General features: G+C 42.8%; 1 protein-coding gene across 3 annotated transcripts in view; it reads right to left on the minus strand.

Moving 5' to 3' along the window:
* The window catches only part of SRPK2 (SRSF protein kinase 2), a 133087-nt gene extending 119173 nt beyond the window's left edge, over positions 1-13914 (minus strand). The window contains exons 1-2 of one of the 3 annotated variants that reach the window (XM_042815435.1): positions 13851-13914; positions 13683-13767 (exon numbers count right to left, since the gene is read on the minus strand). In XM_042815435.1, coding sequence (XP_042671369.1) covers positions 13683-13767; positions 13851-13866 — 101 coding nt within the window. In that variant the 5' untranslated portion in view covers positions 13867-13914. The remainder of the gene's footprint in view (positions 1-13682; positions 13768-13850) is intronic. The other 2 variants (XM_042815437.1, XM_042815434.1) reach the window with 2 other exon arrangements.
* Positions 13915-14390: the final 476 nt, after the last annotated feature.

Genomic DNA, 14390 nt, shown 5'->3' on the forward strand with positions numbered 1-14390 from the left:
CTCACCTTCCTGCTCTACAGCAATCACTGCAAAATCAAACATGCCAGTTCCCAATACTCCACCATGCAGAGATCATACTAATTTAAGCCTTGTGCAGCTTCAGTTCAAGTTAATATCTCCGGCTGTGAACTCTAATAGGGAAGAAGATGGCACAAGTTCAGTTCCATTGCCCTTGGACAGAACTTCGTCTTAAAAACACTCTGAATAAATAAACAAGTCAGGTAAGTTCTCCACATTTTCTCCACTACATTCTGATACTATGAGTGAAATATCACACATGCTATCTGTTTTGGTTCTGCTTTTTTTTTTTTTTTTTTAACTATTTGCTAATTCTTGCAACAATCACTAATCACTCTACTCACTAAAACTTTAACATACTTCAAGTGTTTGGTTTGCTGTGGTGTAATGAATTCAGTTACAACATCAGAAGGTGCTTAATTTACATGTTTTTTATGATCAGACCACCATGCTAGCATTTAGCAACCTGTTGCAAAAAAAAGATATGTCAGAGAACTAACAAACACATGATGGTAGACTGGAACATGTAAGAACTATTACAAATGTAAGGCACTGTTTGGCTGTTTTCTGTTCTGCTTTTTAACCTTTTCTTAAACTACGCTGAGTTACTACCTCAACACACTCACTCTCCTATTGTCTGTTATTTAAGTTGCAAGTGCTGAGGTGCTTTCAGTTTTGCTCATACCAAGTGCTCTATCGCTGCACTCTCCAGTTGCTTCAGGACTCCAAAACAACAGATTCTGCATGCAGTTGTTTCCAGCGCTTATTTTCTTTGGCTCTCCTGCAACTGCAGTAGCTCAGGCACACATCTCTGGGTTCCCAGCTGATCTGAGGTCAGAGAAGCTGGCAGCAGACACAGACAATTCCACACACAAACGCCAGAATTAATCAGAAGGTTCAAGACTGCCCTGCAAGGAAAGTCAGCTGTATCTGGGGATTGAGACATTGAAATAGCAGCAAAAGAGAAGTAGCAGAGCCCACAGGCCATCTGTGAGACTGCCGGCCATGCGTTCTAATGGACTAGCATGAAGAGAAAACACTCTTAATTTACCAGAAGGAATGACAGATCAAAATTACCAACTGCTCCATCATATTCACCCAGTAGTGTCAACTCACACTGAGTGTCTAACTTGACACCTTCGGCTAAATGGCTAAGCATCTCAAAACTAGGCCGACCACATCTGGTGCCCCTGACACTGTCCTGTACTCTCCTACAAAACATACTGAGATAGATGGAACTTTCCACGAAAGGATATTTCAAATAAATCAAAATGAAAACAAAGCATTTGCTTGAGTCAAATATCCCTAAAAATAAACGCAGTCCACTGATCTTGTCCAATTCTACTATCCAAATCACATTCCCTTCTAATCACCAGTGGTCTACAATGTGAATTCTGTGTATCAGGCATAACGTGGAAAAAGCTATGACAAAAAGACAGAAAAATCTAAGAGTAAAGTTCAATATTTTCCCCTCAATACACATATTGACCTGTAATTTATTGTAATGCTCTTTTCAACCGCAGCTACTAAAAGCAAGCTTTTCACCAGCCTGGCAAAGTGGAGGGCAAGGTTTGAGACATAGATGTCCCAGAGAAGGGCAAGGAAAGGGAGTCTGGTATACTTCTAGTTTATCATGAGATCTTCACCCCTAAGATAAACATTCTCATTATACACAACAGGCATTTCTGGCCTCAAAAATAAGTATTAAAGAAAACAGTTATTCTATTTCTCAGTACAAATAACAGGGAAAATAATTTGATTTTCTACAATGCGTCTCACGTAGAATATGGAGGAATTTTACTACTTTTCCTTTAACATTCCAAGATAAACTCATCAACCTTCAAAAACTGTTTTTAGACAATTGAGGGAAATCAGGTCTACTGAATACATTAGCTTTTACCTAGTTTATAGATGCTGGATTTACTAAACAGCAACACAACTTGGAATTGCAATGAGAATGCAATACTTAAAAGTAATCATTCCATATTAAATATCAAAGTAGTTATCAAACAAGTACCTGGTGAATTAAAAATTTGGCAGCCTCAGCCTCACATCTTAGGTCAGCTTGATATTCACACTGTTTTCACATCCAGCTTTGCTTAGAGCCCTGACCGTGGCTTAACTCCATGTTCCCAAGACTGCCAGTCCCCCATTAAAAAGCGACTCTGTGAAACACAGAATGCTGGAAGCACCTACCAGAACTGCTGTGTTATCTTCTCAAGACTGTTGACACAGTGTGTGATTTACAAGCTGATACAGAGCAAGCGCTTCTGTGAAACACCAAGTATACGAGAATCTCTAATTTATATTAGAAAAAAAGAAGCAAAGCTCTTAATCAAATTCTAGTTGAATGTTATTAAAATCCAGGATCAGCATCATGAGATGCAGAAACCAACCTGTGCTGCTTATATACTAGACACGTAGCCCCAAGCAACAGGACAGAGGTAAAATGATTTTGGATACTCATCTGCAAAGATCATTCTTATTCTTTTGACCTAGATCTCATAATAGTATCACAAAGCTGCTGCTCCCTTTCAAGTTTCCCCTGACACTGCTAAGATTTTTAAACCATTCCCATCTGGGAAGAAATTCTTGGATCTGTCATACTGTGCCGTGTGGCACCACAAAAGGGAACCTGAAAGAAGAGTAAGTTCCCGATTCCTTTAGGACTCCCTGTTTCATAAAATGATGAATTACAACTGCTATGCTAAAAAGAAAAAAAAAAAAAAAAGACTTTAAGCACCTGAATACATCCAGTCAGACCAAATCATTACCTTCATTTTGCAACTCAGAGTTACATAGCCTCAACCAGTCAGCAAAGTGATGCCTGAGTATTAGAAAACCTCAAGAGCAAAGCCTCCATTTTAATCACTTGTCCTCTACCTCCATCAGTCTTTTGCTCTCGATTATTTAGGAGAGATGTGAAGTATTGTCCTTCCCAGAGCCCAAAACCCAGCACAGCCTGTAATCTCGTGACTGACACTTGCTCAAGGCAGGTTGAAATAACAAGATTGAACTTCCTCAGGCATCTTAACTGCTGTTTCACAGGCAAGTGAATTACCGAGCCACTGTGTAACCACGAGAACCAGAGCTTTAAAACAGAGCTGTTCACAGCAACGAAAGCAAACACACTGACAATCTGAAGCCCCAGCCTCACCTCGGCATCACACTCAGACCTGCAGATGGCATCGAAATCTACGGGAAAAGAGCATTTCCAGCACTCCCATTCCTTCAGCACATGGTACTCCTTGGCTAAGTCATGCCTGCAGCCCCTTCTTCCTTACACTGGGTTACTGGGTTCACAAGTGCTCTTTCCAAATATATGTTCTACTCATTCAATGCAGAATATGAGTTAGTTGTTAACTTCAGTTTCCCAGCTTCTCCCCGCTTACGGGAACAGCACATTAGATAACTCCAGCCTTTTTGCATCTGGACTTAAAGATACTGATCACAGGTGCTTCAGATACTGCAAGTGATTGTCTGAGGAGGTCTTACAAATCAAAGAGCTGCCACACTAATTCAGATCAAGTGTCTATCCAGGCCAGTATCATACCACTAGGTGCCAGAAACATAATCAGAGATAAGTACAGAAGTGGCTCTAAATTAGAAAGAACTTCCATGACTGCTTCAGCAAACACCTGCTGGGAAAGTCAGACTGCACCCTCTACTACAATATACCTAAGAAGTACTGATGGTTCTACAATTCTATCCCTCTTAAACTCATTACAGCTTGGCCTCTACAGCATATGGCGAAGAGTCATTCTGCTGTTCACACTGCATTAAAAAAAATAAAATCTTCACATGAAAGTCACTCTCCAGATATCACTGCTTTGTAACAAAAAATGACAACAAGCTACTTGTAATCCACATTCTATACCAGTTACTGCTTTTCGGGCACAACCACAGGACATCCCTTAACCATCCTCATGTATCTGAAAAGCACCAGTCATAAATGAAGCTGTCCAATCCCTTCGATCACCTTTGCTATCCCTACCTTTCAGCAATTTTGTGTTCTACTGCATCATTCTGGAGATGGTAAGACGAGAACCATGTGACATAAGCATAAATATCAAGAACTATTTAAACAGTCACATAAATTGTTTAAAATTATTTATAATTAGCTCTCAAAAATAAAAATATTTGTGCAAGAAAAGAAGTGCAAATCTCTTCTACTCAGGGATTTTCTTACTTTGCATATTTAGATGGTTCCTAAATGCCTCCATCATTTCCACTTTCATTGTTTTTAAGTTAGCCTGCTCTTACATTAGTGCTTTTCAACAGTTACATCAGGAACCACACATTTTGCTCTATTAAACTTTCTCTTGCACAGTTGGTCAGAAGGATCCTTAACACAATACTTCTTCCAAGTAACCACGGAATTTCAATCCATAAAGAACAACCTTTTGAGGCAGCTCATGCTTAATGTGTTTCACTCTGTGCTTAAGATAAAGCTCACTCCTACCTCAGCACTCTGCCACTGCTGCAAAGCTCGCTCCCTGCAGCATCACTTCCTGTTCATCACACCTCCAAGGCTGTGTATCACTGGCTCCTTTTCAAACAGAAATACAAGTTCATTTGTGTTACTGTATAATAGTTCCTTTTATTTGTCTTGTTCAAATATAGTTGTCTTGCTGTGTACCTCCCTAACCTACCCCCTCAGCTGCACTTAACTGGCATTCTTTCAATTACTTTCCAAGTGGATCATAATGCTTCATTTTCTTCAGGGAATCAGTTATTCAGAAATAAAACTTGCTATCTTAACGTAGTTCCAGAGCTCCCTGCTGTTCAACAGCACAACCCACCCTGCTTCAACGCCCGGAGCTCAGCAGGACAAACCCTGGCTGCAGCCTAAGCTTCAGAAGCTGCCTAAAAGGAATTCAGAATTTTACACTGAATCCTTCACAAACAGTTTAGGCAGGGAAGTCACAGAATCATAAAATGGCCTGGGTTGAAAAGGACCACAATGATCATCTACTTTCACTCCCTGCTGTGTGCAGGGTCACCAACAACCAGATCAGGCTGCCCAGAGCCACATCCAGCCTGGCCATGAATGCCTCCAGGGATGGGGCACCCACAACCTCCTTGGGCAACCTGTTCCAGTGCATCACCACCCTCTGTGTGAAAAACCTCCTCCTAACATCTCACCTAAACCTCCCATCTCAGTTTAAAACCATTCCCCCTTGTCCTAACACTATCCAGTCCTGAACCAAAAGCAGTTCTGTAGAGCAAATAGCTGCTTCTTCCTTACACAGGCTAGAGGAGGAAGGAGGCATCCTGTCCTGCTGACTGCATGCACTGCCCTGCAGATACAGCTCAGTTATGCATTTCCTCTTCTCACCACAACCTCCAAGGCAGCCGGTCACAGGGGCACCACAGCCAAACATCTGCAAACTCAATGCAGCTACCTAGGAGACTCATCTCTTATTACAAACCATACAAACCAATGCAGGTGTTCCAGACTGAATAACATCACATATGGGTGACAGCAGCAGGAGGGCAGCAAGTAGGGAACAACAATCAAGTACAGAAATAACTGGGGAGAAGGGGGAGAGAAAACAGAAGAAACAGATCAGTGAAGAGATAAAACAAACACATCCCCAGAGAGAATTTTATTTAGAACCATGAATACAAGAAAAGCATCATTATAGAACAGTTTAAAAATTAGTAACAACTGAATTTAATATCAGAATTTAAGATAGAGATATAGTGTACCTGACCAGCTCTGACCTCTATCTCAGCAAAAAGCAACAGAAATACTAAATGTTTTTCCTCAGGGATAGGAAAATATAATTGACATTTAACTATGGAATTCTCACTTCCATTTTCAAAAACTGCAAACGAAGCATTGACAATAGCTGAAGGCAATTGAAGCCCTTGATTCTTTTAGCCTCCTACATTTGAATTATTGATTTGGAATTGACTAGCTTTAGAATTGAGGAAAAAAAATAAGGCACCAACACTATCAAGAAACATTGTCTCACAGGAGTCAGTTCTGTGGTTTGTCTTGAGCCAACAAATCCAAGATAACATTCCTTTAGCATTAACACCAAGAGACTCCCCAGAATATGACTTCATTACAGAGGACGCCAAACAGAAGTTAAAAACATGCCAGCTGATTTCCTGGACAGAACTAATACACAGTATTTAAACTTACTCCGTTTTTCTCACGGGATTGCCAAATACCTAGGCTAACTTAAAAATGGTACACAATAACTCAAAAACGTTACTACATTGACAGAGGTTCACTTTGAAATTTACTTGACCATCTTTTCAGCCCAAAACTTACTCACGATGTCTTCTGTTACACACAAAACCTTTTTCTATGGTTAACTTCCTCTTCAACAGATATAGATTGCTGCAATTACTCACCCTCGTGTGTGCTTCATTACATTATGTTCATCTTCCCAGCCAGTTCTCACATACACGATCAGGAAACCATCCAAACAATAGTTTCTAACAACAGAGCTCATCCTAAAGGGTGTGTTACTGATGTACAGAAGGGGGCACAAAAGGAAGAATACTACCTGTTTACAACATGACAGCTGAATTAAAAGGGAGAAATAAGAAAGCAAAGGTGAGTCATAAAGACAAAAAGGTACAGACAGAAAAACTAGAAAGCTGGGATTATCACTTCAAATACAGGAAAGCCAATGGTATTTTAAAGGTATGAACACTGCATAGTGGAAAAACAGGTGTAAAGACAATTTTTTTGCTTCAGATCTTTTTTTTCCCCTTTTTTTTTTTTTTTTTTTTTTTTTTTTTTAAAAAAAAAAAAACTACCTAACAAAAAGGGCCCCAATATCAAATTCTCCACTGAAACAGAATCAGTTACTGCTTATTATATTGCAGGCTATATTACAAAGGTATGAGTTGGACAGAATTACAACTGTATCCATTAAGAAAATGGAGTGATTATGAATCCAACTGCTATCGATCTATGTTTTTATTATTAACCATCCTATCCCTTTCTTTCTGTACAGGACTGAGATCACCTCACCTGCCTTCATTAGATATTGGCATAACTTGGGGTACTAGCCTTCTGAATCCTTCCCAATCCTCTTTAAAAGCAACTAAAAATGAACACAGCCTTTTCTGACAGTCTTCAGCAAACTATTCCAAGTCCAAAAACAAACAAACAAACAAACAAACAAAAAAAAAAAAAACCATGGCTCATTGTTGATACAGTTCTTAAATTCTGAATCTAAATTATCATCTTGGTTTTATATCACACCATCCAGGACAGAAAGCTACCACCCTGAGAACCATACAGAGCCAAAACCAATTTTCATTGACCAGCCCTCTTGAGCAGCATTTCTCTCAATACAATTCAACATGTCAGGATGTGAAAGACTGTCTCAAACTCATGCTAGAAGTACATTACACACTGAAGATTTTTCAGGAACCTACAGCTATACGCACTGCTTAAGAAAAGCATAAAATCATATTTCAGATCCATGGGGGATGACACCTCCATCAGTAGAGGGGATTCACTGTTTTATTTCTGAATTTGAGAAAGCTTTACAGCACTACAAAAATTGTGAGGTATGACACAGAAGTGATCTTCTGTGGGAAGAAGGGAAAAGCTTCTTTGTGAGAGCGTTTTCAGGGCAGGCCTGCGTCAACAAGCACAGAGGGGCACCTGACAGTATGTTTTAAGTCACCATTTACACTCACAGCCCCTGAACACATTGCAACTGAGAAAGAGACACAAGATTGCCTCCAACTCTGAGAACGTACTGTCATTCTCAAACAGGAATCCTCAGAGGCATACAAAGAGCCTTGGGTCAGCTAACAGAACCCATCCAGCAAACAAACACCTAAGTGCACGGAAACTGTCTGATGGATGATAGTCTTAAGAGAAACCACTTAGTTGTCACAGCGATGATTTTATCCAAGCATAACAAACATTTGAGGAAGCATTAAAACTTTTGTAACTTCCTGACACCAACTATCTAGTCTTCCTCATCCATATCTGGACCGAGGCTTCCTTCAAAGAAGGACTAAAATAGTTTTAAGGTTCTATATACATTATTCTGTACACTTTTGTGCATGTATACAAATTCCATACGTCAGATTACTTTAAGATCTAGTAGTATTTTCTAATAATATATTTACTTTCAAGGGGAAGCAGGAAAAGGAAGCTAGGTAAGTTTTACAGCTCACTGTCCTCTTAGGCAATCACAGCCAGAGACCAAAGAAGAACAGTTTTCAATAGATTTACTCTTTCACTGCAGACTTTATGAAGGCAAATATACCAGCATGCAGTGAATACACTCCAAGCACAGGAATGGTTACAAGCAGCATACGTAGTTTGCACTGCTGCCCCATGGTTCATTAGTCAAGACCACTTCTAGCTTGCTCTCCGAAAACACAATACTGAAGATAGCAACCCTTGAAAAACATTAATGAAATTTAGAACAGAAATCAGCTTTAAACAGAAAATCCTTAAGAATAAATTAATAACGCAAATGTCGTGTCTGCTCCTCAGCAGGACCAGCACTTCTCCTCTATATGAGGAAACTGAGATCATTCGATCTGATGCAATGATTTCAGTTAGCGTTTTCACTGTCTCACATTTCTACTTTAGACACATACCCTTCTGCTGTACTTCCTATTGCAGAAAATGCCTGAGAATGAATACTAACTTTAACTGAGAAACACCATGCTGTACGGCAGCAGCAAAAGAACTGCATACCTAGCACACCTGTGAGAACAGATTTCTTACCTAGTTTTACTTCTGTGCTATGTCAAGATAGTCTATGGCCACCAAAAAGAACATTTTCTGCATCCTCTAGCCATTTTTCCCCTTCCCACACAATGAATTGTTAAAGTGGCCAAACAGGATATTTAGGACATCATCAAGAAGCCAAGCAATAGGAATGAATTCTTACACACCAACATGAAGGAAAGAATTTAGGTTATCCAAAACTAAACACTGCACCATCATATTATTTTTGTCAAACCAAATTAAATTCATGATACAATCTGACAGTCTCATTCATTCAATAAAAATTGCCACATATATCTTCAAGCCTTAGTTTAAAAATAGAAGCCAATAACTTCCATGCTATATTCATCTTAATAACAAAAGGAAGACTTTCTATTTCAAAACCCACATCCAGGACTTGCCCATAAAATTTATTACCATCCTACTCTATAGTTACAGTTAGTAAAAGTTAAACAAAACAAAATGAGCTGCAGAAGGAGTGGCCCTGTCCTTTGTTATGAAATTACACCCTAACCACTCATCTCAATACAATTCAAAACAGAAAATGCAGTCACACTCCTTTCCCAACTAAGGCACTCTTGTTTAAGAGGTTTGTGCTGAGCTACACTCTTTTTATTCAATAGAAATGTTATTTCATCAAATGTAATTATTATAAATGAGATTAAAGTCTCAGGTTCTACACTCACTGCTTAATCAAAGAGGCACAAATCTTGACATCTGTAAGATAATGAATGTGCTGAATGTGCTGATAATGAATGTGACAATAACTACTTTTAGTGCACAACTCTGCAAATGGATCTTTTGAGCATATGAGAAACTCCGGAGCCATTTCCATTTCAGAAATCAGATGTATTAGAGATGTGTGATGCTTTCTGTGTACGTTACACCAGAAGTTCAAAAGTAAATGAACATATCCAGTCTAGTAATACACACGTGCTACTTTACATCAAAACCTACCTTAGATTCCATTAGATTTCACAAAAAGTCCAGTATCTGCTCTATTATCACATTATAAAGGTGAACATTAGACTGACTCTGCTACTCATGTTCAAACACACCACATCTTCTACTTAAGTTTCCAAAATCAATCTATGAAATTATTCTTTAAAGAAGTTGTTAGTATTATAGCTAGATAACTAAAATCAACTTCATATCTTTCTGCCAGATTTTTCTGAATGCTGCTCTCTTTAAGAAAGCACAGCATTAAATACCCAAAGCCTACATATGTGAAGTGGACAAGTAACGATAACTACCGACAGCTGCAGCCCTGTGGTACAGGCAACTTAATGAAACCTTAGGAAAATTTGATAGAAACAGGAAGGTTAAGTTCCAATTAACTATTTTTAGCAAGAAGGCAAGAGGTTATCAAGAAAGGAAACAAGAGCTGCAATCCTATCAACTTGACATTTTGAATAAACCCCTAAAACCAACATTGAGCAGGCGCCTTAAATTTATCCACTCTGGAATAGGGTGTGTATTCAGGATACCCACCTCCTACGGCTTCAGACCACTGGTAGTCAAAAACGAATAAACAAATGAAACATTTCACATAACATACATATATTGAGACATACTTCTATTTTTACAAAAAAGCAGATGAAAACAGACAGTTTTCATAAGCTCTACAAGCAAAAAGTAATTAAAGTCACTGTAATACTGTGCAAAGGGATTAAAAAAAATACATTAGCAGTTCGTACACAATGCATGCAAGTCCATCTATTATTATCAAAGTCAAGAGCTAGCCATTATTTTTAAATAATAAGATATTATTCTTTTCCAGTAGTCTGGATGACTGAATGAGAAGTAAGGCCATAGAACCATAGAAAATCCCAAGTTGGAAAGGAAGCTCTAAGATTGAGCCCAGCTCCAGGACCGCCCAAAATTCAACCCCTATGTCTGAGAGCAGTGTCCAAACGCTCCTTGAACTCCAGCAGCTCCGCGCCGTGCCCACAGCCCTGGGCAGCCCGTTCCGCGCCCACCGCCCCCTGGTGCAGAGCCTTTCCCGAGCCCCTTTTCCCGCCCCTCCCCTGACGCAGCTCCATGCCGTTCCCTCGGGCCCTGTCGCTGTCACACAGAGCAGAGCTCAGCGCTGCCCCTCGGCTCCCTGTGAGGAGCTGCAGCCACCATCAGGCCTCCCCTCGGCTCCTCTGCTCTGGGCTGAGCAAACACAGGGTCCTCAGCCGCTCCTCGCACCTTGCCCTCAGAGCCTTCCCCACCTTCATATCCCTCCTTTGGACGCTGTCTAATAGCTTCATGCCCCTCTGATGCTGTGGCACCCACACTGCACCCAGTGCAGGAGGTGAGGCTGCACAGCACAGAGCAGAGCAGGACAAGGCCTCCTCTCGCCCGCTGGCAGTGCTGGGCTGCTGCCCCACAGGGTATCACCGGCCTTCTGGGCTGCCATGGCACACTTCTGGCTCATGCTCAACTTGCCATAAGCCAGAACCCACAGACTGCTTTCCACAGGGCTGTTCTCCTGCCTCTCATCCCGCAGTCAGTACACAGAGCCAGGGGTGCTCCATCCCACATGCAGAACCCAGTGCTCGCTCTTGTTAAGCTTCAGGCGGTTGTGATTCCTCAGATCCACAATTCGTAATTTCTGCTACTATGCATAGTTCTAGATATAGACTTGATTCAAAACAAATTTATTTTCATAACACAATTAATTTACCTTCTACTCTCACTTTTTCAAAAGCAGTCTGGGTTCACCTCCACCAGCTCTCATCACTGACTTAGGGGTCAATACTGAGCAATCCCAGGACTGATTACACAGCCCTCCAAGGCAATCAAGGTCATAACAGACAAAAGGCCACTCAGCATCAAAGAGCACTGCAATTTTTTTTTCCTTCTTGTGTCATTATCCTAATACCATTCAAACAAAAGCCTGCAAGTAAGTTACAATGTGATGTAGCTCCCCTTGCCAATTCTAGAGGAGGAATCCCACAGCTCCTTTGAAGCACATTGTTACCAGCAACAATGGAAGCTGCTCTATAAAGTCTCAACCCAACAGAGAAGGGTATGCCTAAGAACTACAGTTCAAAAACAGAAAACAAAAACAAAAAAAAAGCAAAAAAAACCACCTACTTTTGGTTTGAAACTGAGTAATTCATAATTATGTAATTTACTACTAGGAACTTGGTACAGAATTTCCACCCCCAAAACAATATTTTCATTTGCAGCTCCAAAGCATTTGATGCGTATCAGATAACTGCAGCTCAAGCACACCAGTACGTGCAGCAGCAGTTGGATTTAAAGCAAGGCTAAGAACTGAACAAACCTGACACTTCTGTCAACATTTGTTTTCTCACTTTACCTTGGGATCCTAAACTATTGCACTGTATATAAGACTAGAATTCTTGCAAGACATTTCCCAAGAAGCACAAAACAGAGTCGGTCTCAATAGTAGAAGAGCAGTTTGAAGAAGAAAAACATAGCAGAAAAGAAGCAACGGCTCCACTGTCTACCACAGCAAAACCACCGTTTCCCGAGGCAACTGAGCAGACTGGGACACCGCATCTGGAACTGCCAACTCAGGATGGCAGCCGGCCAGCAGCCGGCTGTGCTCCCTGACGAAGCAGCAGCCAGTTTCTTCTAACTAAAAAAGCACCAGTTCTGTGCTTACTAACGTGGCTGCGAAAGCAAATTTTTGACAAACTCATTCAGCAAGACATCCCAAGTCAGCCCTGGTTTAAAAAAAAAAGAAGAAAAAAAAAAAAATGTACTAAATGTGATCATCTAACTAGAACAAAAATGAATAAACTTGTGGTTAAGACTCATCCAAAAGCTGCAAACGCAATTCCAAACCTACAGTTCCTATAAAATAGAGGAGATATTTGTGTTTTCAAAGCAGCAAAACAAATGTAAATAATGTTACAAACCAACAATCCAAAAGGTGTTGGGAAACAACAGAACCAATTCCATCACAACGTGCCTCCTGTGCACAAAGTTAACTTTCATTGCAGCAATTCCAGCTTCACACAACTGAAAGCAAACTGATGTTTTTTGCACACCCCTGGACAAAAAAAGCACCAGCAGAACAGGATGTAGGTGAAAGACAACCATTAGAGACTGATGATCACTGTAATGGAATTCCATCCTACAGGGGTTTTACTCATCTCAAAGGGAGATAAAAAGCCTGCTCAGCATTTCTAAGAAAACAAACACTGGGATCAGGGGTAACTTATTATTTCCTTCACAGAAATAAAATGGAAAGTCACTCCCCTCTGCATGACGTACTGCACCCCATGGCCACGTCTTTACCCCATCACACACACGTGCCCACCCATCACAGCCAGCTCCCCAGTTCTGAGAGGTGTACAAACACCAGGACCTCCGTGAAACAAAAGCAAAGTCAAGAGACGAGGTTGCACATACTGGGTCACTAATAGGGCCTCACTGAACAAAGTACGGTTGAAGCTAGAGAAAGAAGCATGTGATCCTATGGGGAGCAGATACAAATCAGAGAAAAGTGCAGCAGCATCCCGGGCAGTGGAGCAGTCCAGAGATGTGGGAGTGTTCCTGAACACATGGTAAAAGTCGAATCAGAGAACAAGAAAATGTGGAGGATGACAGGAATGTAAAGGGTTACATGGAGTCAGGAGAAGAAACACAAACTTGTGCCAGTTTCTGCGGGACCAACGGGGTCTGAAGATGCCAACGCGCCATTTCCAGGGCAGGACGTGCCCCCCGCAGGCAGCAATGGTACCGCGGCACCGGGCCGCCCGCAGCCAGACAGCAGGGCCAACCGAGAGACGGACAGCGGAGCCCCAGGCGTACCATGCGGGGCAGCGCCGTGCGGATGCCGAGCCCTGCACCAGGCGCGATCTCGAGCGGCGCGGGCGGGACGTTACGGGGCGGGAAGCGGAGCGGGAGGGGCACGGGGAGCAGCTGGGGGAGGGAGGCTCCGTCCCGGACGGCCCAGGCGCTCCGTACTCACTTTTTGTGGGGCGGCGGGTGTTTGTCCCTCCTGCCGGCCGCCGCGGGCTGCTTCGGCCGCCGCCTGCGAGCCTGCAGGGCCAATACTGCCGAGAGGAGAACAACCGAAGTTAGTGTTAGGATGGCCGCGCAGCCCCCGGCTGCCACCCCCCGCTTCCCGTCGCGGTACCTTTGCGTGAGTTCATCGAGCCGCACGCTCCCGCCGGGCCCGTGCGAGCACAGCTTCCGACTCGCCTAGCCCAGCCTAGCCTAGCCCAGCCCAGTCGTGCCCGACCCTGCCCTGCCCCGCCTTCTCGCTTGCCGCCCCGCGTCCGCGCTCCGGGCACCGGCCGGCAGCAGCGACACCCCCGCTGCACGCCGCCTCACAGTGCGCAGGCGCAGCACTGTTGGCGGAGCCGCGGCCGGAAAGGCGGGAGCGGGGCGGGGCGGCGGCAGGTGGCGAAGCGCACCTGAGGGGCGGCGGGGGGGTAGGTGGCATGTTGCCCCGGCTGTCCTAGTAAATAGAGCGGCCCTGCGCCAGGAACTGTTGGGCTTCTCTTGTTTGTATGTACTTCAGTGCGCTGTTCTGAGGGGTGGTGGCCCTGCGCGCCCTCCCAGTCCCGTTTCGTACCACCCCGAAGCACGCAGGGCGGGTTGGAACTGCTCCGTGTCGCAGCAGGCCTGGGGCAGTTCTGACCCCTTCCAGGAGCCGCCGGGGTGCCGTGCGGCC

This window comes from Centrocercus urophasianus, unplaced genomic scaffold, assembly GCF_019232065.1.
Source record: "Centrocercus urophasianus isolate 14NV4802_14NV808 unplaced genomic scaffold, USGS_Curo_1.0 seq_15, whole genome shotgun sequence".
NCBI classification, from domain to species: domain Eukaryota; kingdom Metazoa; phylum Chordata; class Aves; order Galliformes; family Phasianidae; genus Centrocercus; species Centrocercus urophasianus.